Source organism: Nesoenas mayeri (genome assembly GCF_963082525.1).
Source record: "Nesoenas mayeri genome assembly, chromosome: 1".
Classification (NCBI taxonomy): Eukaryota; Metazoa; Chordata; class Aves; order Columbiformes; family Columbidae; genus Nesoenas; species Nesoenas mayeri.
In genome coordinates, this window is record NC_137541.1 from 65,870,364 (window position 1) to 65,895,165 (window position 24,802).

The 24,802-nt window shown below is 49.6% G+C and overlaps 1 protein-coding gene across 1 annotated transcript in view; it reads left to right on the top strand.

Annotated features, from left to right (window-relative positions):
• LOC308050633 (sodium- and chloride-dependent GABA transporter 2-like) overlaps window positions 1-20,434 on the top strand; it is a 32,340-nt gene extending 11,906 nt beyond the window's left edge. Inside the window, exons 8-16 of the mRNA XM_080360791.1 lie at window positions 3,155-3,289; window positions 12,931-13,034; window positions 15,816-15,940; window positions 16,655-16,767; window positions 16,895-17,032; window positions 17,773-17,875; window positions 18,509-18,609; window positions 19,048-19,218; window positions 20,269-20,434. Coding sequence (XP_080216917.1) covers window positions 3,155-3,289; window positions 12,931-13,034; window positions 15,816-15,940; window positions 16,655-16,767; window positions 16,895-17,032; window positions 17,773-17,875; window positions 18,509-18,609; window positions 19,048-19,218; window positions 20,269-20,388 — 1,110 coding nt within the window. The 3' untranslated portion in view covers window positions 20,389-20,434. The remainder of the gene's footprint in view (window positions 1-3,154; window positions 3,290-12,930; window positions 13,035-15,815; window positions 15,941-16,654; window positions 16,768-16,894; window positions 17,033-17,772; window positions 17,876-18,508; window positions 18,610-19,047; window positions 19,219-20,268) is intronic.
• The last annotated feature ends 4,368 nt before the right edge of the window (window positions 20,435-24,802 follow it).

Genomic DNA, 24,802 nt, shown 5'->3' on the forward strand with positions numbered 1-24,802 from the left:
GTTAGCAGTTTCTCCTGCTTCCAGAACGGTCTGGGATTATGAAACATGATGGGGAAATCAAGCAGCTTGAAGAGATGATGTTTTCTGGTTTCTATGGAGTAAAATTAGAAGAAAAGAGCAACTGCTTGCTGTAGTGGTCTGGTTAAAGTAAGCAGAGGCAACATAATAACAGTGAGTATGATACTAAGATACAGCAAACATAGCGTAGGAAGTGCTGAGAACAAATCCAGTCTATTTTAGATACAAGTTCTAAGTTAAATGCAAGTGCTTTTCAGCAAAAAGGACTAGTGATGATGAGGTCTTCCTGAAAACAGAAACCTTCTTTCAGCAAAGCAACAGTGTCCATAGGTTTATCAAGCCTCCACATGTTGAATAAACCAACTGAACTGATGGCTGTGGGAATACAGTCCCGTTGGGGAAGAGATATGCCTTAGTCCTGGGGATTTGCCTCTGAAGGGACAAACACCATGAGCTGAAATCACCTGGTTCAGAATAGCAAGAACAGTTTGCATCCTGCGACATGAGGACTGCTCATCCGTGAGGATCGCTCACAGATGCAGGAGGTTGTCACAGATGGAACCACTTTACCGAGGCATGTGGATCAGATTCAAAAGTAAAAGCCTGGATGTTGTTGACCAGCATGTGACAGAACGATCACACTGATCCCGGCAAGGTTCCTAGTGATGTAGTTAGTGCTAACAATGCCCGAGAAATAAAAAGATTGGGTCTCAGCCAAGCATTGAGTAATATCTCATTGGATCCAGATGTTCCTGTTGCTAGATAGAAGTTTGGCACACTTAATCCAGCAAACATTCTCCAAACTCAGGCCTCTGCTCTCAGTGCAGATGTGAGTGTCTGCTGAGTGAAAAGCTTAACATGCTAGTTCATGCACACTGTAAAGCACATAGAACACTAACAAAATGTGAATCCAAATAATATGCCAGGCAACCAGCACCAGTTCATGTTTTGAGCTCCTAAAACTGCTGTTATTTAGAGATCCAGCTGAGAATGTGCAACCTGGCATCCTGGAAGAACGTGCAGTAAGGTTCAGAGGCAATGGGTTGTTTTTGTGATTTTTGTTTTTAATCTTGCTTTCATGAGCTGAGAAATATTAGACTTGCTTCCTGTCATTTTATGAAAAAAGAATTTGGCTGTGTGGTAAATACAGGGATGATTGTTCAACTCGTAGGACCTGCAGATTTGATTAACTGTCACTGAAATGCTCTAAATCAGAGACTCCTTGAAAATTTGAGCATTAAATGAATGATGGTGTTTGCCTGTCCTAAAGGATGCTGGCCCTGGGTTTCTTCAGTGTTCAGGATGCAGATTCAGAGGGACAGGTATGGATCTGCTCATACAGATGTCTCAGTCAATCATGAGCCCCAGCAAGAAGGTGTTTTTCACCAGCCTCTGTGGCATTACCTCAAGACTGCTGTGATATATAGAACAGGGCACATGAAATGCATAGAAAACCTGGAGCAGTGGGCAGAGATGATCACCTAGTAGTGCATTTTTTCACAGGTGGAATATCACTCAAAGACTTCTGTTCTTCTGCATTACAAAACTGAATCACCAAAGAGTGTATATATTGACTCAAAGGAGGACTTGCAGTGCCAGGTGCTTTGGATGTTGCTTTATTCAGATGGAGTATATCAAGGTGGATCCAGAGGAAATCTTTTTGAATCATTACTCAGATCATAAGGATTATCCAGGGGCAGAGCGAAAGTGATCATGCTGTACAGGGAAATTGTATGCTTGTTCTTAGTAGGATCTCCTCTAAGGCAGAAATTGCTATAGCTGTGGCAGAGCCTGTGACCCTGCTCAGGGATGGTGGGCTTTAGGTGGATTTTGCATCAATTCATTTTGCATGGATGGGCAGGCATGAGAAGTAGATAATTTCACATCATTACATATTGCGGTTCCTCCAGAGATGAGCTTTAGTTCTCTGGTGCGTAACTGCCCAAGCTGAGAAGAGAGCCGTAGGGCAGCGCTCAGGTGAAGTGTGTTGATGTGAATCCTCACTCAGGACATCCACACAGGAAAAACTCCAAGAAGCAACATTCCTTTTTTGGCCTAGCATGATAGAACAGACTGAACAACTTTTTTCAAGGTGGTCAGTAAGTCTTGAAGGCGTTGCAGCAATACGAAGGGATTAATGACACTGCTTGGAATTGCTGGGAAGGCTGCATCAGCCCTTGATATTGGGTTGCTTGTGTGGAAAACACAGACCCCAGCGTGTTATTGCTACAGCAATTAGCCTGAACAGTGCTGAAAGTACCCCAGTAATCCCCAAACTGAATGTTATATTTACCAGACATGGAGTCCCTGAAAGGATTTGCAGATACTGGCTTGCAGTGTTCCCTCAAGGGACATGGTTCCTTTGGTAGGAGAAGGGATTTCAACCCTACCTGAGTAACTCTGTGTTGCTCATGGCACTAGGGGTGTAAAAAGCAAGAGTTTAAAAGTCCTGTTTGGGTCTGAGTCCTTGGTGGCAAGTCTGAGACATGCTGCCCTGCTCTGCCTGAAATCCCATCCATGTTGGGTATCTGGACAAGGGTCAGCCAGGGGCAGCAGCTGCAAGTTGCTGCAGTGGGGAGTGGTGGGCACAAGCCCTTTGTAAGTGTCTGCCCTGAAAGGCGGAGCCCCAGTGTTGTCCCTGCTGGACCTGTGGCAGCAATCACATTTCAGGGTGTATCTATCTCTTATCTGCACACCTCTTCACCTTTGCCACTAAATGTTGAAGAGAAGAGACTTTCTGTGTGCAACTCGGGCCTCTGCTGAGGATAGGGTTGTGCAGATGGGTACTGGGGGCAGCTCCTTCACTGTTGCATGTGGATATTGCACTGCTGGCTTCAGTAGGGTTACTCTGACTCCAACCTGGTGACAGCCTGGCTTGGGGTCTTGATCACTTCTAGGACCAGAAAGGTTTGTCTGGCTCCAGACATGCTGTGGCATGTCACGAGTTTCCTGAGCACACATTAAAATTCATTTCTTTCTGCTGCAGGTGACAGCAAGGTGCTTGGGGAGGCCACCTGACCCATCTGCTGCCACTGCCCCCGTCCCTCAGCCCAGGGGTCGGTGCTGTGCTGCTGGCCAGTGCTGCACGCTCTGGCCCCTACTGCTCGCTCATGCTTGAACTTCATCCTCCTCACAGGTGGTGTATTTCACAGCCACGTTCCCATACCTCATGCTGGTTGTTCTGCTGATCAGGGGAGTCTCGCTGCCTGGAGCATCCCAGGGAATCCTGTTTTACCTTTATCCAGACCTCAGTCGCCTTGGGGACCCCCAGGTAAGGTGGAGGGGGGACTGAATGGCTGAGCTGTGCTTGCATGGATGCCTGTGGCTGTCCTCTCTCCCTCCTTTCCCTTTTTTCACTCTCTTTCTTCCAGTTTCTTCTTTCTCTCTCCTCTTTTTTCCTTTGTGGTCATAAGTCAGGGCTGTGATATTGATGTATACTCTAACAGTCCCCACACTGTCTTGTTGTCAGCTTTTACCTGTCCTGTTACTGTATTTTCTATTCTGAGTTTGGTCTGAATTGCCCAGGGATATGGGCAGTGGGATTTAACCCTTCATCACGAGTGGTGCCAGCTGGACCCCCCCATTTCTCAGGGAGACTCCTCTGCTGTGGAGGCAGCCAGTGCATGGGGTGCTGCTCTGCACCATGTTGGCAGCTCGCAGGGACGAGCCAAGCTCCTGGCATGCTTGCTCCAGCTTCTCTGGGAAGCATGTTGGGAGCATGGATGGTGGGAGCCATGGCACGCTGCAGCATTTCCCCAGGACCCAGCTGCCCTCCTCGCCTTCCCGTCCCCAGTGAGAAATTCCTGCCTGTCTGACAGGAGGGTCAGCGCCCAACTGTTACTTTTAATCTCTTTGGGACAAGTTCTTCCATGTTAAATCCTGGCTCCAGCTGAGCTGCTGTACCAGCCTTTGTGTGAAGGTATTTCCAAAGTAGATTAAAGGGTCCCTGCCTGGAAAATAGGCCAACAAAACCCTTCGTAACCCCATTAACTCTTCCTGCTCTAGGCCCAGTGCTGCCTTGGTTATTAATTTTGCAAATGGGGGCATAATTGCTGGGGGAGGAATGGCTCCAGCTGATCCTGTTCTCCCTGACGGAGGAGAGAGGACCTTATGGGAGGGGGGTAGCAGTGTGTTCAGGGCTGCTAGGTGGCATCCCCAGGTACCACCTATGCCACTGGTGCTGTGTGGCTCTGTGCAAGTCAGTTTGACTTATGGCTTCTGAGCTGGGGAGCTAAACACGAACATTCAGTTTCCAGCTTCAGACAGTCTAGTTTTTATTATGGGAAGGACTCTAAGTTCCTGCTCAGCTTTCTCAGACTTGCTCTCTGGTCAAGGCTGTGCCTGGGCAAGGAGTGAAAAGCCCCATTTACAGTGCTGGCTGCTTTCCTGCACTCTTGGTTTGCCTGTGGACAGGAGGTGGATAGGGCAGCTGCTCCTTGGTGTGGAAGTGCAGCAAGGCTTGGAAGGGGGTGAGGACAGGCCTGTGTTTGCAGTGTTTGTGGCTCCATTTGTGCCAATGATCTGTGAGAGACCTCTGAAGAGAAATAACACATTCGAAGGGTGCTCACTCACTTACAAGAAGTCCTGTTGCTACTGTGGCTGTGTCGCCCAGGGGACTGAATTAAACCACTTCAGGCGTAGCATGGTTTTGCTGGTACTAGCTGTGTCCTCATTAGGTCGGTCCTGGCAAACTTTTCCAATTACAGCCTGAGCTTTAGAAGCACAGCTTCCTCCCAGTCTGGAAAATACTAATGCGCTGGTGGAAAGGCAGAGTAACCCTTCAGAGTAAGGGGATGGCTTATCCTCCATGGTGGGAGGAAAACTCGCTCCTACCTTCCCGGCTCCATCATTCACTGATGAACGCTTCAAGTCTGTGGGAGAAAAGCAGCAGCTGGTAGCAGCAGCTGCCTTCCTCCAGCATACTTTAGCCATCCTACCAAACCAAGCAGCAGGGATCCAGGTTTCTGTTGTACTTACCCATCAGAGAGGGAAGGAAAGGGTTAGTGCCCTGAGCCCCAACACTTGCTAGCTGTGCCCCCCCTCTCTCTGTGCAGGGACAGCATGAGTCCTGCCAGCCCATCGAGGCCAAGTCGATTACAATTGATTTGCACTCAGAGGATGGTGAGCTGTGATTGTTTACCTGCAATCCTGCACTGCCCGGAAAAAATGGAAGATTCTTTAGTGCCTGGGAAGGGATTCTGGAAATTAAAAAAAAAAAAAAAAGAATTAAAAATACCTGCTGCAATCTGAGCCTTATGATAAGACATCTCAAAGGGAGGTATAAGCAAAGGGCAAACAACATACAAGGGGACAAAATCAAAACTCATTTGAAGTATATGAAAAACTAGGTGAAAAGAGGGGATGAATTATTTAGCAGATTCTACCAGGGGAGCAGCAGCAGCTGAGATGTGATTAGGTGTCAGAATATCAGACTGGTGTGCGGAAATCATTGCTTTTCACCTGCCAGATGACCTTGGACAGAACTGGGAAACCCTGCCTACGAGAGCTCGGGCTAGCTGATTGATTATGGTCTCTTCTGGCTGTGATGTCTGCAGTGCCCTAAATCTTCCTGCACCTTCATTTTCCAAATCTATGAAATGTTTATAATTAAAGTGTTAAATAAAATGCATTTGATAGCTAGGGCAGACTATACAGAGAAACTGCCAAACAAAAGTTTAGAATAATGAAGTCTGGTTCTTCTCATACACAAGCAGATAACACCCAAGAGATAATCCATTTTATACTGTATGCCCTCAAACTAAAAAATCCAAAAAGCAATCCCATAGTTTGTTTTTTATTTGGATAATATTTAGTGTTATAATATCAGCATTTCTAGGCCATTTTTTTCCCCTTCTCCTTGACTACGTTTTCTGTGCTTCATGAGGATCCTACTTATTTCATAGTGCAGATTGTGTTTTAACTGAAAGGGGGTCTCGGGGTTGTTCACCATTTCCACTTTCGATCACTCTGACCTTTACAATTACTTTTGTGGCAATTTTATCAATTGTTTATTCCACTAGATAATGCTGGGAATTTATGGATATGGTTAGGAGAGGGATGCACAGTGTGACCAGGAGCGGGAAGCTGAAATGAGAGAAATTCAGAGCAGAAATAAGGTTTGAGTGTGGGGAACTTGTCACTAGAAGAACTTTTCTCAGGCCCTGGCAGGCTCTTCATCGCTTGATGCTTTTCTACTATGACCAGGGACCATTTTAGTAGACAGATTCAAAGAGAGTTCTGATGAGCCTGGTGCAGAAAGTGCCGGCTGTGTATTTGGGTTTGCTTTAAAAAGAAGAAACATAATGGTTTCCTTCCACTCTGGTATCAAGTCTCAATCAATTTTAGCTAAATTTTGCTAGATTTAATGAGTGAAAGTGGAGGAGGAGTTAAATGCAGCAGCCTCTGCGCATATCTCCCTCTGGAAAAGCAGCAAATGTTTCTGCAAACCTCTCTCCCTTGCTTTCCTCTTTAAATTTCCAGAAAACCCACCACCTTGCTGTATGTGTTTGTACTTCATCCAGTCTTTATGTAAAGGCAGAATTTTCTTCGATGGGCCCAGCCTTGCTGAAGGCCCTGGTGGGTTCTGTGGCCCTGGTCTTAGGGCAGGGAAGCACCATCAGTGTCCCAGACACCTGACCCTGCACAGCACCATGCTGAGGTGCCCTGACTTGCTCTGCACAGCTAAATTCAGAGCATTTACCTTCATCCCACCCCTGCTTCTCATTGTCTCCCTCTCTCATTGGCATGGCTTTTCAAATAACTTTGCCTACATCCCTCTCATTTTCTTTTACCCATTTCCCCGGTGGTTGCTTTTTGGAGCAACATTTGTCCTTGCAGAGCCTGCACAGGTTCCTGCTTTCCGATGGGTGGATGTGGCAGGAAGGGGAGGCAAGAGATACAGATGTCCCCAGCTCTTTGGGGGACTGCCTGCTGTGGCTGTGACTGGAGACGGAGGCTGCTGAGGTCCAGCTCATGGTTTGTGCCAGAGCAACTCCTACTGCCAAGGCTGTGCTGAGGATAAGCCCTTTGGGCCACCTCAGGGAGGATGGGAGATGTGTGCATCTTGCAGGGCTGTGACCTGTTGGGTTAACCATGGGCCTCAATAGCTGTGCTGGGGAAGAGCCCCTGGACCCTCTCCAAATTCAAGCCCCTCCTGCTGCTCCTCCATGGCCAGCGAGAGCTGCTGCTTCCCAGCAAGAGGGGAGGGCAACTGTGGGCCTGCTAAATATTATTTGTTCCCCTTATTTATTTTTTTACCAGCAAGCCTTTAGCTTGACCCTGTGCGCTCAGTTTGTGCTGTTGCTGGCCCCCCACTTTCCCTTTCTGAAGTCAAGCATGTTTGTTTTCATGATGGAGGGCGACCCGCTGGGTTTGTGCGTGGCTGTGTGCACTGGTGGAGCTGCAGCCATCACCCTGTGCTTGCTCCCCCATCGCAGCCTCACACCCTGGCCCAGGACCTTGTGTCCCCCAGTCCTGACAGAGGATCTGTGGAGGGTCTGCAAGCTCAGGCACCACTGCTGGCCTTGCCTCAGGGGCAGAGGGGAGGTACTGGGCAGGATGGAGGGAGTGCTGGCAGCTCCTGCACATGTTGGAGGATCTCGGGGCTGCTGTCCTCTCCTCCACCTTGCCAGAGTAGTTGCATCCGCATGGGGTGAACCACAGCTGTATTTAACTTGGGGGGCTTCCTCCTCCTCCTCCTCCTCCCTTGACTCTCACCAGTCCTGCTGGTGTGGGATGCAGGTGGCTGGCCAGCTACAGCCACACAGCCCTGCTGAGTGTGATCTCAGTGCTGACATAGCAAGAAGGAAAAAAGCTGTTTTTCTGTCCACTTGCAAGCAGCTGGGCAAGGAGGACCATAAAGCCCAGCTTCCTGGGCAGCAAGGACTATCCCTCAGAGCATCCTTCACCCCTCCATACCACCCTGGGGTGGGCAGCTGTGCTCTTTGGGATGAACCAGAAACTTGTTTGCTTTCTTGTGGTGTTTAAAGAAACCCCAGCATGGGGCAGGCCCCCCTGGGTGTAAAACATCCCTGTAGGTTTGAAGGTGCACTGAGGTGTGTGGGTTACATGAGGTCAGTGCTCACTGGTGGGGCATCGTGGGGGCCTTCAGTGCAGTTACAAGGAGAATAACTGTGGAACAAAGACCCAATCTTTGATTCCTAAGGAGCTCAATCACAGAATCACAGAATGGTTGGGGTTGGAAGGGACTTCTGAGATCATCCAGTCCAACCCACCTGCTAAAGCAGGTTCACCCAGAGCAGATCACACAGGAATATATCCAGGTGGGTTTTGAATGTCTCCACAGAAGGAGACTCCACAGCCTCTCTGGGCAGCCTGTTCCAGTCACCCTCAAAGTAAATAAATTTCTCCTCATATTCAGATGGAACCTCCTGTGCTTCAGTCTGTGCCCATTGCCCCTCATCCTATTGTTGGGCACCACTGAGAAGAGTCTGGTCCCATCCTCTTGACACTCACCTTAGAGATATTTATAAACATTGATGAGATCCCCTCTCAGCCTTCTCTTCTCCAGGCTGAACAGCCCCAGATCTTGCAGTCTCTCCTCATAAGAAAGATGCTCCAGACCCCTAATCATCTTCATAGCCCTTTGCTGGACTCCCTCCAGTTATTCCTTCTCCTTCTTAAACTGAAGAGCAGCACTACAGATGTGGCCCTACCAGGGCAGAGTAGAAGGGGAGGACAACCTCTCTCGACCTGCTGGTCATGCTTTTCCTAATACACCAAGGATGTATTTTCCAAGCTGCTGGGGCTTGGAGCTGGGAGCATGATGCTTGGCTGTGCATAGGGCAGGCAGAAGGAACAAGGAATGCTTTATGGAAACATCAGTGGCTCATTCCCACCCTCTTGGGGTGAATGGGGATGAAGGAAAGCATTGGCCTGGGCTGTGCAGCACGGTGGTGGGCTCTTTGCACCCAGGCCCCAGGGCTGCACAGCCCTGTGCTGTTGCAGTGCTGCAGGACACGGACTGGGTATTTGGGCTGGGGTCTGTTGGCTGGTCCTGAATGAAGGGGGCGGGCAATAATTTGTAAATGGTGCCCTAGGTGTCTTGAGGTAAAGTCTTAGGAATCAGAATCTTTGCTTTTCAGGCTGGGCTGAAGTGATGTGTTTGCATGGTGCAGCGGGTGGCTGGTGGGTAGTGCCGGTGCCGTGGGCTGAGCCGTGATGCCAGATGTGAAAGAAATGCTGGTTCAAATGCAGCTGAAGACTTGGGTGGTTTTTGCTCTCCGCTCTGCATTATGCCAAGAGTGACCCTCCACGCAGCATGTACTCACTCCGTGCTATATCATCTCTGCTTGCTGATGGGGACCGTTCAGCAATTCTCAGCATGGCACCTGTATTTGATGTATGAGATGCACTGGGGTTCGATAACATTTTGCTCAAAAACAGTCTTTACTGTTATTTGTAAGTGCTTTTAGAACTTCCTAAGGAAGGATCAGTTTTAGTACAGGGAGATATTAAATGCCAATACACGTAATAAAGTGAATATTGCTGAGAAAATTAAGGGGTGAAGGAATACCTCCTCTTGCAGGTTATAACCATCTTGGATAACTGCAGCTCAGGTGTGAAGACTTTCCTAAAAACAGAGAGTAGGTGTTTATTACAAACTGGAGTAAACAACATGTTCAAGGAAATTGAATTATGAATTAAATAAAGCAGATGGTTTATTTAAACTGCAGACAGTAATTGAATCAGAATACCCATGCTGCCTATGTGCCAGTGAAATCTGAACAGGATCAGCTTTACAACCCTCTTTAGGAGCTGGGGCCAGAGAACAGCAATGTGCTCCTACCTGCAGGGGAAAGAGAGCCCTGCCTGACCCCAGAGAGCACCTTTAGTCAAAGTGGAAGTATTAAAATAATGAGGGGCTGTTGATCAGCAGCACAGGAGGGAAAGAGGGATCCTGGTAGAGGTGAAAAAAACCACTTCTCTGAGTCACTGCAGCGAGAGAAATGAGCACAGGCAGCGGGTTGGGAAGAGAAGCTGTGGGTTGCTATTTTCTGAAGAGCGTGGTCTGTGCAGCCCCCATGAGCCCATGGCACTGTGTGGGCAGTGGTGCTTCTCATTAGGGGCTTGAGGAGGAGGCTGGAACAGAGGTGGGCTGAGGTCCCTTCTGACCCCAGTGATCCTGCAGCCCTGGGACTTGCTGCCGCTGCTTGGCTCCATCACTAGCGGGTCAGGACTGCCCATGGCACCAGTCTTGTTGCAGTCCCTCCTCATTTGGGAACTGCCAGAGGGCTGGGCAGGACACAAAGGTGGTTTGGTCTTTGCCCTAAGAGCAGCAGTAACCTTTCAAAGTGGGAAATAAAAGTGCATGCAGCCTGAACTGGTGCTCACAATCATGCTGACTGAACAGGATCATAAACTCTGCAAGCTAGGTTTAGCTTCATTTACACTGCTTCAGCTACAGGCTGCCTTGCTTCAAATGGGAGCATATGTAAAGGCCAGTCCTATAGTCCCTAAAGACATCCCTTTGGGGCTGGGCTCCCATAGCCTGCACCCCATGGGTGTTGTGTTGGGCAGAGAGGGAGCCTGTGTGCCCCATGCTCATCTCTGCTGCACAGTCAAGGGTATCGCTGAATTTTAGAAATGAGCCAGTTCATGAACCACAGAGCTAATGAAGCTTGGTGTCTCGATACTTGGCTTCTACCATGGCTGGTAAAGCATCAGTTCTTTTCCTACCCTTGGGATATTTCCCATGCCTCTCGCCTCCTCCCATGCCTCCTGTGATTTATCTGATATTTAACACTGGTTGACTCCTCCTCCCTGTAGCTTTCTGCGCAGTAGTGACGCTGAGTTCCTGTCTTTTTCCTGTTCCCTGGCTGATGTGAAGTTCATAGGTAGTTGATATCTTTGAAGTTTCTATGAACTGTTAAATCTGGTTGAAACTTGTCAGCTGGATCCAAAGTTATGGCAAGTGTGGGGTAGGCAGTTTGAAGACTTGTGATTTTGACAAACTGAACTACAAGGGCTCCAAAAGCCTCAGAGGGTGGGTTTCTAGCAATGAACAGTAAAACAAAAAGCAAGCCTACTAAAGTTTCCACCTGGATCTGTGCAAAGGTGTTTTAATTATGGATGCAGAGATGTTGGTTGGTCCAGCTCACCTCAGTGTCTGGCTGTGCCAAAAGAACAATTGAAAAGTGGAGGCTGTGCCCTGACTGCCCACAAGCACAGTGAGGCTTTTAGAATCAATTATAAAAATGGCTTTGATTTCCTCCAGTCTTTTTGAAATACAAAACTGAACTCTTGCTCTCTAAACCTGCCTACCCACTCCACTCCTCTAAAAAGAGTAAAATAAACCCAGGTTAATTACTTTTTCAGTTTCCCAGTGCCCAGAGCTAGCTACCCCAGTCCTACCTCATTGTCTGTCCCTTTCCATGCTACAAATCAGATCTTTGATCTGACTCCCTGGCAAGATAGTGAGGGAGAGCAGTTTCACCAAATCTAGCTCTAACAGGGCTTTGCTTTCTCTCCCCGTGGACCGTGCTGCTGGGTCTTGCAGCAGTGGGCAGAGAGAGCATTTGTTCTGTGCAGCTGTCCCTTAATCTGAAACAGAGTTTTTTCCAGAAAATCGGAGCTAATGGGTTCATAACATCCCTTCATAAGTCACATCAGCCTGGGAAGGAGAAGAAGTAAAGACTAAAGAAAACCTTTCACCACACAGTTGCTTTTTGGCCAGTATGGAAGAGGAAAGGCAGAAATGTGCATTGGTGTGGATGGCGTGAGGAACAGGGGTAGTTGGGTGGGTGCTGCCCAGCTGACCATTGGCTCAGGACATGAGGTCTTGCCTGACAGGTACAGGTGTGATTCAGAGTCATCAGAACTACTGTGGTACTTTCCATTGAATTCTATTCTTTTCAGAGGGGATCCTGGGGCAAGGCTGGTGTTTGAGGGCTTACCAGCACTACTACTCTGGGAAAGGAGAGTATAGCCAAATGAAGACTTCTCTCATTAAAGTTGTCCCAGTAGTGCTTTTCTTCTGCTTTTCTTTCCTGACTAGCTTCTCTTTTGTCTCTAGAATGTGGCTGCCCTTCAGCATTGGTTGAATGACTGTGCTATCTCTGTTTTGTAGACCCCTTACGAGGAAGATCTTAGAATACAGCGGGTTTAATTAATAATCTTTGTCATTGCTTCATTCCTTACTGTTGGTTCCTGCTTTTGCTGTTCTCTGCAAAAGGTGGTGGTTGCATTGGTGACTGAACACAGCTAGGCTTTCAGATAAAATTTGGCATTGACAGATGTCAGCCTCGGAGCACTGGTTCATGTTATTGACAGTGAGAGGGAAGCGGAGTTCAAAGGCGTCTCATGGGACTAACAGCCTCCTTGTATTTTCTTTTAAGAGCTGTCTTTTGGAAACAACTCTGTTTATTTCTAGTACTCCTCTCCTCCTCAGTTAATATTATTTTAAGTTTTGGAGACTCTAAACTAGGTCTTGGAGAGAAGGGCCACCATCAGAAGCTGTGTGTACCCATGCTATCCAGTGGGAGACCAGCCTTGCCTGAATCAAGTCCCCCTTCTCTGCTGGCAGAGGGCTCCTTCAGCTCTTGTGGAAAGTGTTCATCTGATCTCTTGTGGCCAGGAGGCTCTGGAGAGTCACAGGGATCTGCAGATTTGTCCAGGGAAGAAAGAGATGATGATGATCAGCTATACATGCTGTGGGTTTGCAAGGGTCCTGGTGCATCCCTTCCCCCTGCATGCCTCACTGAGCACTATAATTCCTGATGTTGTATAACCTGCCCCTAGAAAAGGCTTGTCTAAATCCTGGATTTTGCTGACCTCCTGATTCCTGGCCTTCTGCTCGTTACAGAAGGGATCTGTGGGATCTCTGCTTCTTTGCACCTGTGCAGTGTCTGTGCTGGTCTTGTCTTCTCACCTGTGTTTACATCTCCCTTGCAGGTCTGGATGGATGCAGGCACTCAAATCTTCTTTTCGTATGCAATTTGTCTGGGATGCCTGACAGCTCTGGGCAGCTATAACAAATACCATAACAACTGCTACAGGTAACTGGAGCACGGGGCTGCTCCCTAGAGCCTTTCCCCTCCCTGGACATCAGTGCACATAAGCTGGTGAACTCCTGGAGGCTACTGGCCTTTTAAAGTGTCAGGTTTTCTGTTTCTATTCAAGGTGTAAGAAAACTCTTTGAGGTATTTTCTCCCCAAATCCAGCTCTCTGTGCTTTCTACCCAAGGGAACTTTCTCTCCATGCCATGGGTGATAAATCCCTCTTCCCCACCAGCTGAGACCCAGTGAAATCTGATCCTCTTCACTAGCTTCGTGTCCCCAGCCCACACCACAACCTCCCCTACTACATGAGTGCATGAGTAACCACAGGGGAAGCAGAGCGGTGAGATCTAATGGCTCTAGACTGGAGTCCTTTCACCTTGTGATTTATCCTTCTTAGGTTCTTTTGGACCTAGTGTCTTGCACAGTTGTCAGTGCTCTGGGTTCCTGTGTGCTGTCTGTGGTCTACACATAAGCCTGCAGATAGAACTTCTGTTTCTTGCACGGTCTCCCCATCCTGGACTGCCTTTGAACAGAAATGAGCCAAGTTGCCATATAGAATCAGGCTACCAAGTTGAAGTGGTCAGGTGAAAATAAACTCATTGTGCTGTAGATGTATCCATGATCTGGAGCTGCATCCCCAGGGGTAAAAGGCTAGTGCGAGTGGAAGAGACCACCTCTAGGTAAAACTACGCACCACTCTTCCCACCCTTTCTCTACTGACTGTGTTGCTCCTGGTGCTGGGTTCACCTCCCTTCTTCTAAATTCAAAACTGTGGTTGTTGACATGGAAGGTCTAGGCTTCTGTAGCTGCCCCTGAGAGTGCTACAGAAAGCAGAAAGACATCTGTTCGTACATGGACCCTTTATGCTATTTGGAATTGCTAGGGAAATAGTTCTTAGATTTGATGTCAAACCTTCAACTAGTTTGTTCCCAGGCATGGACCCAGTTTTAAGGGGTGGTAAAACACTGGCCTAGGTTGCCTAGAAAGGTGGTAGATGTCCCATCCCTGGAGACATTCAAGGCCGGGCTGGATGGGACTCTGAGCAACCTGATCTAGTTGAAGATGGCCCTGCTCATAGCAGGGCGTTGGACTACACGACCTTTGAATGCAGGTTCCAACCCAGACCATTAAAGGATTCTATAATTAATGAGTTGGTCCTGCGCTCTGCAACCTTGATTTGTGTTAGGAAGACAGGACCAGGCTTAATAGGCGAGAGGACCACAAGCATGGTGCCCCACTCAGTTATCCCAGGCCAGGTGTAACCTTTGGTGACCTGCGAGAGGAAAGAACGCAGGCAGGAGGGACCATTGTTCATGTGGCAGCGGCCCAAGATGGCACCAAATGGCGCAGAGCATTTCTTGTTTTCTGGGAGAGTAAGGGCTCCTTTTCATGTGAAAATATGAAGAGACCTCTTTGCTCTGGCCACTCTGCAGTTGTTACCATCCACCATGACACCCCTTCCCACCTGCCAGGTAGGACTGGGGAGCACCTCCCAGCCCAAGCCTTTCCGGGGAGGGTTTGACCTGTCGTGCATACATCCAAGGGAAAGAGGGAGAAACACCAGGAAGGAAGAGGAGCTATTTCAAATAAATGAGAATTTGTATAAAATGACTGCGAACATAATTTGAATGGAGAGCAGGCAGTTTATAGCAATCAGAAAAACTAGGTTCTGGCTTGGGCTTACCACTGGGTTAGCTGAACTTGGTGGAGTGTGACCCTCCTTACTAGCCAGGAGTTTCATGGGGACTCACCCCATGGGCCTCTTTCAGTCTCTACTGCCTCAGAAACCAGGTGAAAGGGCAGGATAGTGGTGCTAGGTGCTGTGCAGTCCTTGACAATGTCAAGAGCTGTGCTTTGGAAGGAATAATCTGAATTTGTACAGCACAGGGCCTCTCCATGTACTGTTCTCTCTCTCTCTCTCTAGAAGAGGTTGCAGGCCATGAACAGACTTAGTTAATGTATAGGGAGGAGCATGAAGCCCCTAAAATGTGAGATACCTAAAGACTGATACAGAAAATCACACTGGATTTGCAGAGTAGGATTTAATAAAGTCAGAATGGGCAATGAAATGCCAGAAGGGCTGTATTCAGTTTGGTTCAGAATATCCTGGAAAGATGCTGCAAATGTTATTGTTGTCCCCAGGGCTGCATTCAGAAGAGGACTGGGGAGACTGGAGCGTGAAAAGGAATTGGATAGATAAGAGATGCTTAGTTTAAAGCATAGATGGATGAGAATGAGATGAAACAAAGACAAAAGGGAGTCGATCAGAGAAAATAAATTGGATGGTGCTGTTCATCTTTTTCTCATAATGTGAGGACCAGGAGATATCTGGGAACCAAGGAGATTGTCACTGGTCTGAGAAATCTATTAAGGAAAAAAAAAAAAACCAACAACCTGCCCCCTTCTCAGCCAAAAATAATCTCCTGTACTCTCTGCTACAGGAGGGACCAGGGGAGAGAGAGAGGAAACAAGATAAAAACCAGGCATTTAGATGTTTAGTCAGACTACCTCATGAACAAGGAGCTTAGGTGAGGAATGCATCTTTATGCTGTCCTTGGAGAAGGCTTTCCCTGGGGGGGCTCCTGCTGTGTTGCCCACCCTGGGATATCCTCCTGCAGATCCTGGTGCTGAGCTGAGCTGTGGGGTGCTGAGAGAGAGGCCCTGCTGTGGGCAGAGTAGCTGGGGTTGAAGAGTGCATGTTGCCTTGGGGGGGGCTGTCCTGGGGTGTGGGTCATACCTGGACCTCCACCTGGCTGATGCTGTGCCTCTTCCTCTCAGGGACTGCATGGCCCTCTGCTTCCTCAACAGCGGCACCAGTTTCGTGGCCGGCTTTGCCATCTTTTCCATCTTGGGCTTCATGGCAGAGGAGCAGGGTGTACCCATCGCTGAGGTGGCTGAGTCAGGTGAGTGGGGACCATGGTGGGATGGGGCTGCAGGGGAGCTGCTGCTTAACCTCTGCAGCAACAGGGGCATGCCTGGAGGGTACCCACCTTGTGCCAAGCAGTGTTGCAGCTGCAGGTTTCCATCTTGGTGGGCAGCTCTGCTCTCTGCCTCCAAAAACCTGGGAGAATTGAATGCACACACACTAAATATTAAGATGTAATGGCCACGTCTTGAGGTCACTCTAAGTTTCCTCTGAGGGCAAGTGTTAGGCAGTTGCTGTCAGTGGCGGGGGTGAGGTGCCTGCATTACGTACACCCAGGCTAGTGCCATGCTCCTTGGGGCTCAGAGGCTTCCCCAGCTCCCAGCTGTCATGACAGCAATCCGGCCAGAGCTTTCTGCATCCCTCTTCTCTCCCTGTTGAGCTCCTCCACCCCGCCAGGAACCTGGGTTTCAGGCACAGCACTGGTATAACTGGAACGAGAGGCTGCATGGCTGCAGGCTGTGCTTTGGCTGGGTGGCTGCCCCAGGCAGCTCTGCACCAGCTGTGCCACTGCCATGTATCCCTGCAAACATCAAAGGCAGGGCTGGACGGGCCTCTGAGCAACCTGATCCAGTTGAAGGTGTGCTTTCTCATGGTGGGGGGTTGGACTAGATAACCTCAGAAGGTCCCCTCCAACCCAGACTATTCTATGATTTTATGCTGTTGCCCACTCTGAAAGCCCCTCTCCCCGCAGGGCCTGGCCTGGCATTCATCGCCTACCCTCGGGCTGTGGTCATGCTGCCTTTCTCCCCACTCTGGGCGTGCTTCTTCTTCCTGATGGTGATTTTGCTGGGACTGGACAGCCAGGTAAGGGTGGAGGTGCAGGGTAATCCCCTGCCAGACAAAAGCCACTGTCTCTTCGGGACAGGCTTGAACTTGGGCTGGGGAACCGGTCAGGGTGGGTTGACAGAGATGGGATCTCTGCTCTTTGCAGTTTGTCTGCGTGGAGAGCCTCGTCACAGCTATTGTGGACATGTACCCCACCATCTTCCGCAAGAAGAATCGCCGGGAAACCCTCATCCTGCTGGTCTCCATCCTCTCCTTTCTGGTCGGGTTGGTGATGCTCACAGAGGTATTTTGGGCTCAGACCCCTTGCATGGTGCTTGCTGGGTCTGAGTGCTCCCCTGGCAGAGGTGGGGGTCTGGTGGGTGGTGGGGTCTGTGCTGGGGCTGTGGGCTTGCTGGTGAGCCCCATCCTACTGCACAGTGCCTGGGGAAAGCTGCCCTTCCATCCCCATGGCGTTTGTATTTTCCCTTCCAGCCCTCACCCTCTGTGCCAGTCACAGTCCTGATGCTTCTCCTGCCAAGACTGATAATTTGAGCTCTGGACAGCCCATATTTTGGCAGTGAAACACCCAGGCTGCCTGCCTCAGGGCCCACAGTGACAGGTGCTTGCAAAACTGCATACACAGCTTCTTCCCTCTGTAAATTAGCGGGCTGAAGTAAATCAGATGCATTGGTCTCTTAAGGGGGTTTCCACCCTCGCTTACAGCTACAAGAGTTGCTTTGGTTTTGTTTTTCTTCTAAAATATCCCCATGATCCCTGGCACTCACTGCCCTGCCCCGGAATGAAGGGTTGTAGAGACTCCTGAGAGCAGGGTGGCTGCATGTCTCCATCAGGCCTCGAGCACAAGGGACGTGGCCTTTGCTGTTGGCTAAATCCCTGCCCTGGAGAGAGAGAGGAAGATGCCTGCAGCTCTAGGGTAGATGTGGAGATTGTTTCCTGCTATGGCTGGAGCTCTTTGCCTGTGCCTGATTCCTTTCCCCTCTCTCCCTCCCCATCTCGCCTTGCTGCCCGCTTGGCCCTTCCCAGGGTGGGATGTATGTCTTCCAGCTCTTTGATTACTATGCTGCCAGTGGCATGTGCCTGCTCTTTGTGGCCATCTTCGAGACCCTCTGCATTGGCTGGGTCTATGGTGAGTATAAACTGGGGAGGGGGTCCCCAGCTCTGGTCTCTCAGACTCTCGCTTAGTCAAAATGCTGGTCTGTGGCTCATCTTGGCAATTGCTTCACAGTGCAAAGCAGACCTTTAAACCCTTGCTTTGGAGCCTCTGGACAGAGCTGATGGGGGCTTTCTCACAGCAACTCCCTGGGGGATCTGCTTGGCAGACATCCCCAGTATGTTCCTATGTGCCCCCGCTTTTCAGTCCCTCCTTCCTTGCAGACTTGGAGCTGGCTGGGAAATCTTTGCCCAACCTGTGTATAGAGGAGTCTGAGACCCTCAAGCATTCTTGAGGGCCATCTCTCAACCTTGACATTCACAAGGGACAGGGAAAACCTGGGTTCAGGTCCCAGCCTGGGAGATGCTGAGGGCCTGGCCCTGCTTGACCCACTGGGCTGTTCTGGGATGGAGGGGATGTTAGTCCAGGACAAAGACTAAAGCTGGTCACACTCCTGGTGGGCTCCCAAACAGGGCTGTCAGCTGTGCTGAGGTTACTGCCTCACCTTCTGGGAACCACTCAAACAGTGGTGATGCAGGACTCTGGACTTGCTGACTCTGCTGCCCTCCTTCCCTGGTAGCAGCAAGGCATCCTTCCTCTTTTCTGTAGGTGCTGAGCGTTTCTATGATAACATTGAAGATATGATTGGCTATCGGCCGTGGTCCATCATCAAATACTGTTGGCTTTTCATCACCCCAGCGGTTTGCATGGTGAGGGCTCCCAGGAAGAGGGGCTGTGAGGAGGAAGATGAGCGGAGCTGGGCACCTCTGAGATATAGATACCTGCGTTATATACAGAGGGATGTGCATTTGTATGGGGTTTTTGTGGCCTGTACCATGGGAGCCTGTTGTTCTCTGTGTTTGTGGCTTTGGAGGCCAGGCGTGGGGATAAACAATGGGGAGAGGGACCCTGCCCAGCAGTGACAGAGGCATCTGCTGGTGGGGTGAGCTCCTTGCTGCCTTGTCCAGTGCTGCATGTGGGGGCTGCCCCAGCAAAGCTGGCTTGACTGGTGCCTCCTCAGTTGCTGTTCTGAGAGCTCTTTGTTACCATGAGACTCTGTGCAGGTGTGGACTCACCAGGAACAACTATTTTGACTAACGGTGTTGATTTTCTTGCTCTTTTTCTCTTGGTCTCTTCCGCCTTTCCAGGCAACCTTCCTGTTTTCTCTGACTAAATACACCCCACTGACCTACAACAAGAAGTATGTGTACCCGTGGTGGGGAGACACCCTGGGCTGGCTGCTGGCCCTCTCCTCCATGGTGTGCATCCCTCTCTGCATCGTCTACAAACTCTCCAGCATCAAAGGTTCCCTCAGAGAGGTGAGGCTGGTGCTCTGGGACTGGGGCATGGGCTGTGTTGCCATGTTGAAGTCCAGCCTTGCAAGGGGATCATTTGTGTGTTGCAGGTTAATTAGCAGGGAGCCTAGAATAAATCAATTTAATGAGTCCATTGCTATAACAGGCTTGGTTTTTTTAAAGTTCTGCCTGCTTGAAAGGCTGCTTCAAGCTGGCTGTGGCCTCTTGTTGCCCTTTGCTTATTGCTTCTGTCTCTTTGCAAGCACCATTAGGAATAAGTTCATTAGGTGGAGAGGATAAAGATGATCTCCAGTGCCTCAAGTCAGTTTGAGGGCTGGGGTACTTGCTCCAAGAGAGCTCCAGATCCCATAAGTGTTGTGGACAGCTCTGTGTCAGTGCCCTGGGCCTGTCCAGCTCCTGGAGTTGCTGCGACCCATTGCTTGCTGCCCCGAACATGCCTTGGGACTGCCAGGGAGCCGACAAAGAAGACCTAGATACAGACAGACAGCCCATCCCTGCCATGGCTCACTGGAGGTTTCACAGGTGTTCTGGTACCCCAGGATCCCATCCATTCTCTGCCTCCTGCAAGTGCTCAAGAATGGGTTGTGGCAGCAATGGGCCTCGAGCCCTGTGTCCAGCACAGGCAGAGGGGAGCGGGCACAGCTGCAGGTGTGTGGCAAGGGCCATGATGGATGACATAGAAAGTAGGCCCTTACACACCTGCTTTCCCAGTTAAACCCAAGCCTGTGGAGGGGATCACCTAGAGGTACTTGGGAACTGTCCTTTCTTTGGACTGCTTTCTAGCCCTGGCCTGCAGCAAATGGAGGATGGAGTTTTCCTACTGTGTCTCATGTCTCTCATGTGCTCATTGCTTGTCTTGAGACAGGTTATTCAAATATGAGTTTGTCCCCTCAGTTTCTGCAGTGCCGACTGTCCTTATCTGGCAACATGCCTGGCATTTAGGGACCAGACCTGCAGCCCTGGCTGGCTGAATGATATCCATGTCTGGAAGGGGAGGGCACAGGTCACCTTTTGTCTTTGCAGCTGTGTTCAATGCCTGCCTTTGCTTTCCAGAGGCTCCGCCAACTCACCTGCCCACTTGAGGACTTGCCTTCCAGGCCAGGCACAGGACAGCCCCTTCCTTCCACCAGAGCTGGCCTCTTGATGATGACAGAGCTCGAATCTCATTGCTAGGAGCAGTGTGGCTCTCCCTCCCCACAGAACGGTTTCTATACAGCCTCTACCACCTGTTGGATAATGCAAGGATTCTTCGTTTGCCAAGGAGAGAGGGATTTCTGGGCTGAGCTCCCTTCTCTGGAAGATTTGAGGGGCTGAGGAAGAGGCTGCCATGGAGATGGTCTGCATGGAGTTAACGATGCACCTTAATCCTCTCCCTGGAGAGGGCTCTTAAGGGGCAGATCAAGCACCCGTGTTCCTGAGCATCCCAGCCTTCTGCTGGGCAGAAAGGAAGGACTGATCCTGGAGTGGAGAGTGTCAGAGAGTCTCAGAGATGTGGCTCCAGTGTGGACTTTGGGAGCTTCTCCATTCCATTAAATCTTTGGTTTTGCCCACTAGATCCGCTCTGTCTCAGTTTTGTCTCACCAGGACCCCTTGCTCACAGCATGTTAGGCTGGATGTGTGCTGGGCATCCAGGTCTGGATCTCTGTTGCATGGGCACATCCATGTGGGAGGGTGGCCAGAGGAGAAGAAGCTTGGCCTGGGTAGGAAGGAAAAAAGGGAACACCGTTTTGGGGCCCCCCATAAGGACTGTGGCACCTGGTTGAAGCGGAGGGTGCAATGCCATCTTCTGCTGGAGCCATTGCCAGCTCCCAGCCAAAATAGTCATCTGGCTGATGAGTCACTGGGCTATTCCCTGGGCCTGAGAGAAGCATGTAGGTTTGTGTTTTCTTTGTCCAAGGGAAGGATCAGGGATAATTCTCCCTCGTCTCTGCTGGTCTGTCTTTTTTGTGCTGCCTTCCAGGTGCTCTAGAGCCACTCATTTTGGTTTTCTGCCTAGGGATGAAGGGCTATGTGAAGTGGGATCTGCATGTTACGTCAACAAGCAGGACCCCTCGTTTCCAGGCTGTTTGGGTAAAAAAAAAAAAAATCAAAAGGCTTGTGTTTTTTGTGTTTTAAGAGCTGTAGCCCCAGCATCTGAGGAGGGCAGCCAAAGGACACGTAACCCCGGGAAGCTGGACGGCTCCCAGAAAACCCTGAAGGAAAACGCAGCCTGGGCAGAACTGAGCGAGCAACCGGAGGCGCTCGGCTTCCTGAAGTGCACATGGACACGGGTGGGCACCACGCTACGGCCAAGGCTTGCGGTGGAAGAGGCACATGAAAGCAATCCGCGCCACTAGCCACGAGGTGGCTCCAGGACCTCACCGACGGCCGCAACGCGGGGCCGGCTCCCGGCGGGCGGGCTGGGGGTGGCGGGGTCCCCCCTCTCTCTGCTTGGGGAGAGCCTCTGGGCTGGGTGGCTGTTTTCTCCTAGGGTCGGTGGCTGCCTGTTCACCGGCCGTAGGGCTGGGGAGGGATTTTCTCTGGGGTCACGATGACCTGGGCATTTTCCCCCACCGTTTCCTGTTGAGGTTTTCTCCACAGTTGCCTCTTGTAGGGAACAGTGACCTCCGTTGTGGCAAACACCGATTTAGGTCCCCGAGGACCTATAGGCAATGGCAAGTTATTTGGCTTTTCTTGGGCTTAGTTTTCCCCAGTTTAGTGTTGTTGCAGCCTGGTGACCTGAGATGGGAGGCAGGTCGATGCTGGAAAGGGGTCATGAGCTTTCACTCACAGAGGCTGTGAGTGAAACAGTATTTGAGCACCAAATACTGGGGGGATTGCTGTTGTGAGGGTTTCTGGCGGTACAGATTTAACATCCAGCAGGGAGAGCCCACTGATTTGTGGTCCTCCGAGGCTTCATTGGCTCAGTTCCAGAGCGGCTGTTGAAACCTCACCTCATTTCCAGCCCATTTTCCCTTTTCCCAGCCTATTTCCCACAGGAACTCTGAATGTGCGGGTTCTTTTGCTAGGCTGCATGTGCAACCATGGGTGAACCCCTACCATGTTGTCAGCCCTGCACCTCCCATGTTGAAATCTCTGCCACTGAGTTTCTGCATGCCTCCCTCCCTGCCTCTGGGGATGCTGAAAGTGGAGGACCGAGGAGCAGGTCAGGGCTGAATGGCTGTCACTGTTTTCCTGGGCAGCCTCAAAGTCTCAGAGCTCCAGATTCCTCAGCTGCCACAGCGCTTCATGGTGCTCTTGTCTGAGCTGAGGGCAGGAAAGAGTGTAGAAACCTGGGGAAAGTCACTTTTGAAAGAGATCCACACTGTGATGAAGGATGGAGTCACCCAGCTGCTCTGCCACTTGGATTTGGTACTGGTTGGTAGAAATTACAGAAATAAGTGAACAGAGTTCAGTACAGAAGGTTTTGTTTTGCTTTTTTTTCTTCTGTTGGCCTTTTTGTGCGAATCATATTAGAAGTTCCAGCAACAGATATTTTCATTAATGTCATTTTAATCTTAAACAAAATTAAGCTTCCATTCTCCAGTAATATCTGTAGGAGGTTTGGTCCACTGGGTAGGTATTTTAAACCTAATAGAAAACAGTAATTGTCCACAGCTGTCTCCAAAGTATGGTTGATGTAGAAAGTCTGCTCAGCTACATGTGGGCAAAGTGGGAATCCGCTGCAAGGCTTGTGACTGGCTTTGTTTCAAAATAGTCTGGTGTCCAGTAAATTGGGCATGTGGTTTATTGATCTGGTTACATATAAGCCAGGAAACCTCCCAAGCCTGTGCTCTTACATGACCCAATTGCTGTAAAGCTTTGGATGAGCTAAGCAGGTCAGATAAGCAAGAAAACCAAAGGTTTTGTTGGACATTCTTAAATAAAATGTCTTATTTCTGACACCAGTTAGGAACCTATGACTCCTTGCTTGAAATATGAATCAAGTACATTCTGTATTGCTCATTGAGAAGGCTGATGGGCTAAACCTCAAATTAATATGTTTGAAACTTCCAGACATGACATTTTTCACAGCACATTTAAAACCCCATGGTTAGAGGGAATTTTGATGAAATTTGGAATATGGTGATTCTGGCATATGGTGATTGTTCATGATTTGGAACATGATGAAAGGGATTTTCATTGCATTCAATAATTCAATGCAATTCAAGAACTCTTCTTGCAGTCTGTGGAGTTTGCCCCTAGTTATACTTTCTCCAGCTGGGGACATGCTGATGTCCCTCCAGATAGGAGGTGTGTTATTGGAAATTTCCCACCTTGAGAATCCAAAATCTACAACTTAGCCTGAAAATTCAAGCCATGAATTTCAGGAAAAAGGGGATGAGATTAAAGTTTTTGTTTTGTTTTGTTTTGTTTTTCTGAAGTAGTTTCAAATGAGAAGTTCTCATAAGAAGATTCTGAGATTCTGCCCCAGGTTGTTAGTACTTGGAAAAGATGACTGATGTTTCTATCCACCTGTCTGCGAAAACCAGGTTCTGCTTTTTCCATACTGCGATGCTTGTGTCAGTGGTGCCTCAGGCCCCTGATCAGGAGATGCTATTGATGCTGCTATCCTCCTCCACCGATGAAGATGCCCATGTAGGGCAGGGGAGATACTTCAGGTCTTGGGGACAGACCCATGGACCTGTGGAGGAGGATGCCTCTGCTCCTGTGGAGACCATCCCGGACCCTGAGGCTCCCAGCATGTTCAAACAGGTGCCTTGAGATGTCCTTCTCCTTTTGCCACTAGTGATATGCAAGACAGTTTCCCATGGTTGTCGAAGAATCATGTAGTGTGAATTGTGTTGCCTATTTCGGTGACAAGGAAGGTGCATGTTTTGGGAGAAGACAGGCTATGGTGCATAAATTGAGAGAACAGAATAAGATTGACATTTTAACATAATCCTGTGAAGCAGACATCCCCAAATAATCTGTTAAGTGTGCCCTACAGGCCAGTGCAAATGAGCATATCCCTCAGAGCAGAGTGTTTGGCTGAGCCCTTGTCTGCTAATGTGGTTAGCAGCCTGCAGGATGGAGATCTGCATGGCACAGATAAGGGAAGTGAGCATGGGGGAGCACAAAGACGGATTTGGGAAGTCACTGTTTCTGAGATGTTACAAGTGACTTGGTTACCCCCTTCTCCATCTGACCTGTCCAGAGTCGAATCACTTTCAGCAGCAATATGTTCTTCACTGTCCCTGCAGACTGACCACGTCTTTTACGACCTTGTGCAGTGGAGGCATTTGCTGTCACAATACACATCCCACAGCAACAGGCTGAGCTGCCCTGAGGATGCAAGGAGGGGAAGCAGGAGCAAAAAGACATGTACCCATGTGTCTTTTGTCTGTCTTTTTTCTGTGGTCCTCCATGGGCTCTGATCAACAGCAAGAATTGTGGTTAGACAGGCAGTTCAACAACGGATATCTCCTCGGCATTGCTAGTCCTCCCTCCTGACCACTTTTATTGCTGACACTGTGCTCCTGAGCCATTTGCCCTTGCCTCATCCTCTCCCACTCTGGGGATGCTGTGAAACAGGGGATGTCTCACCCTGCCCTTATTTCCAAAGGTAGAGGTTCCTGACAGCCTCTTCTTCTCTGGGAGGCCAGTG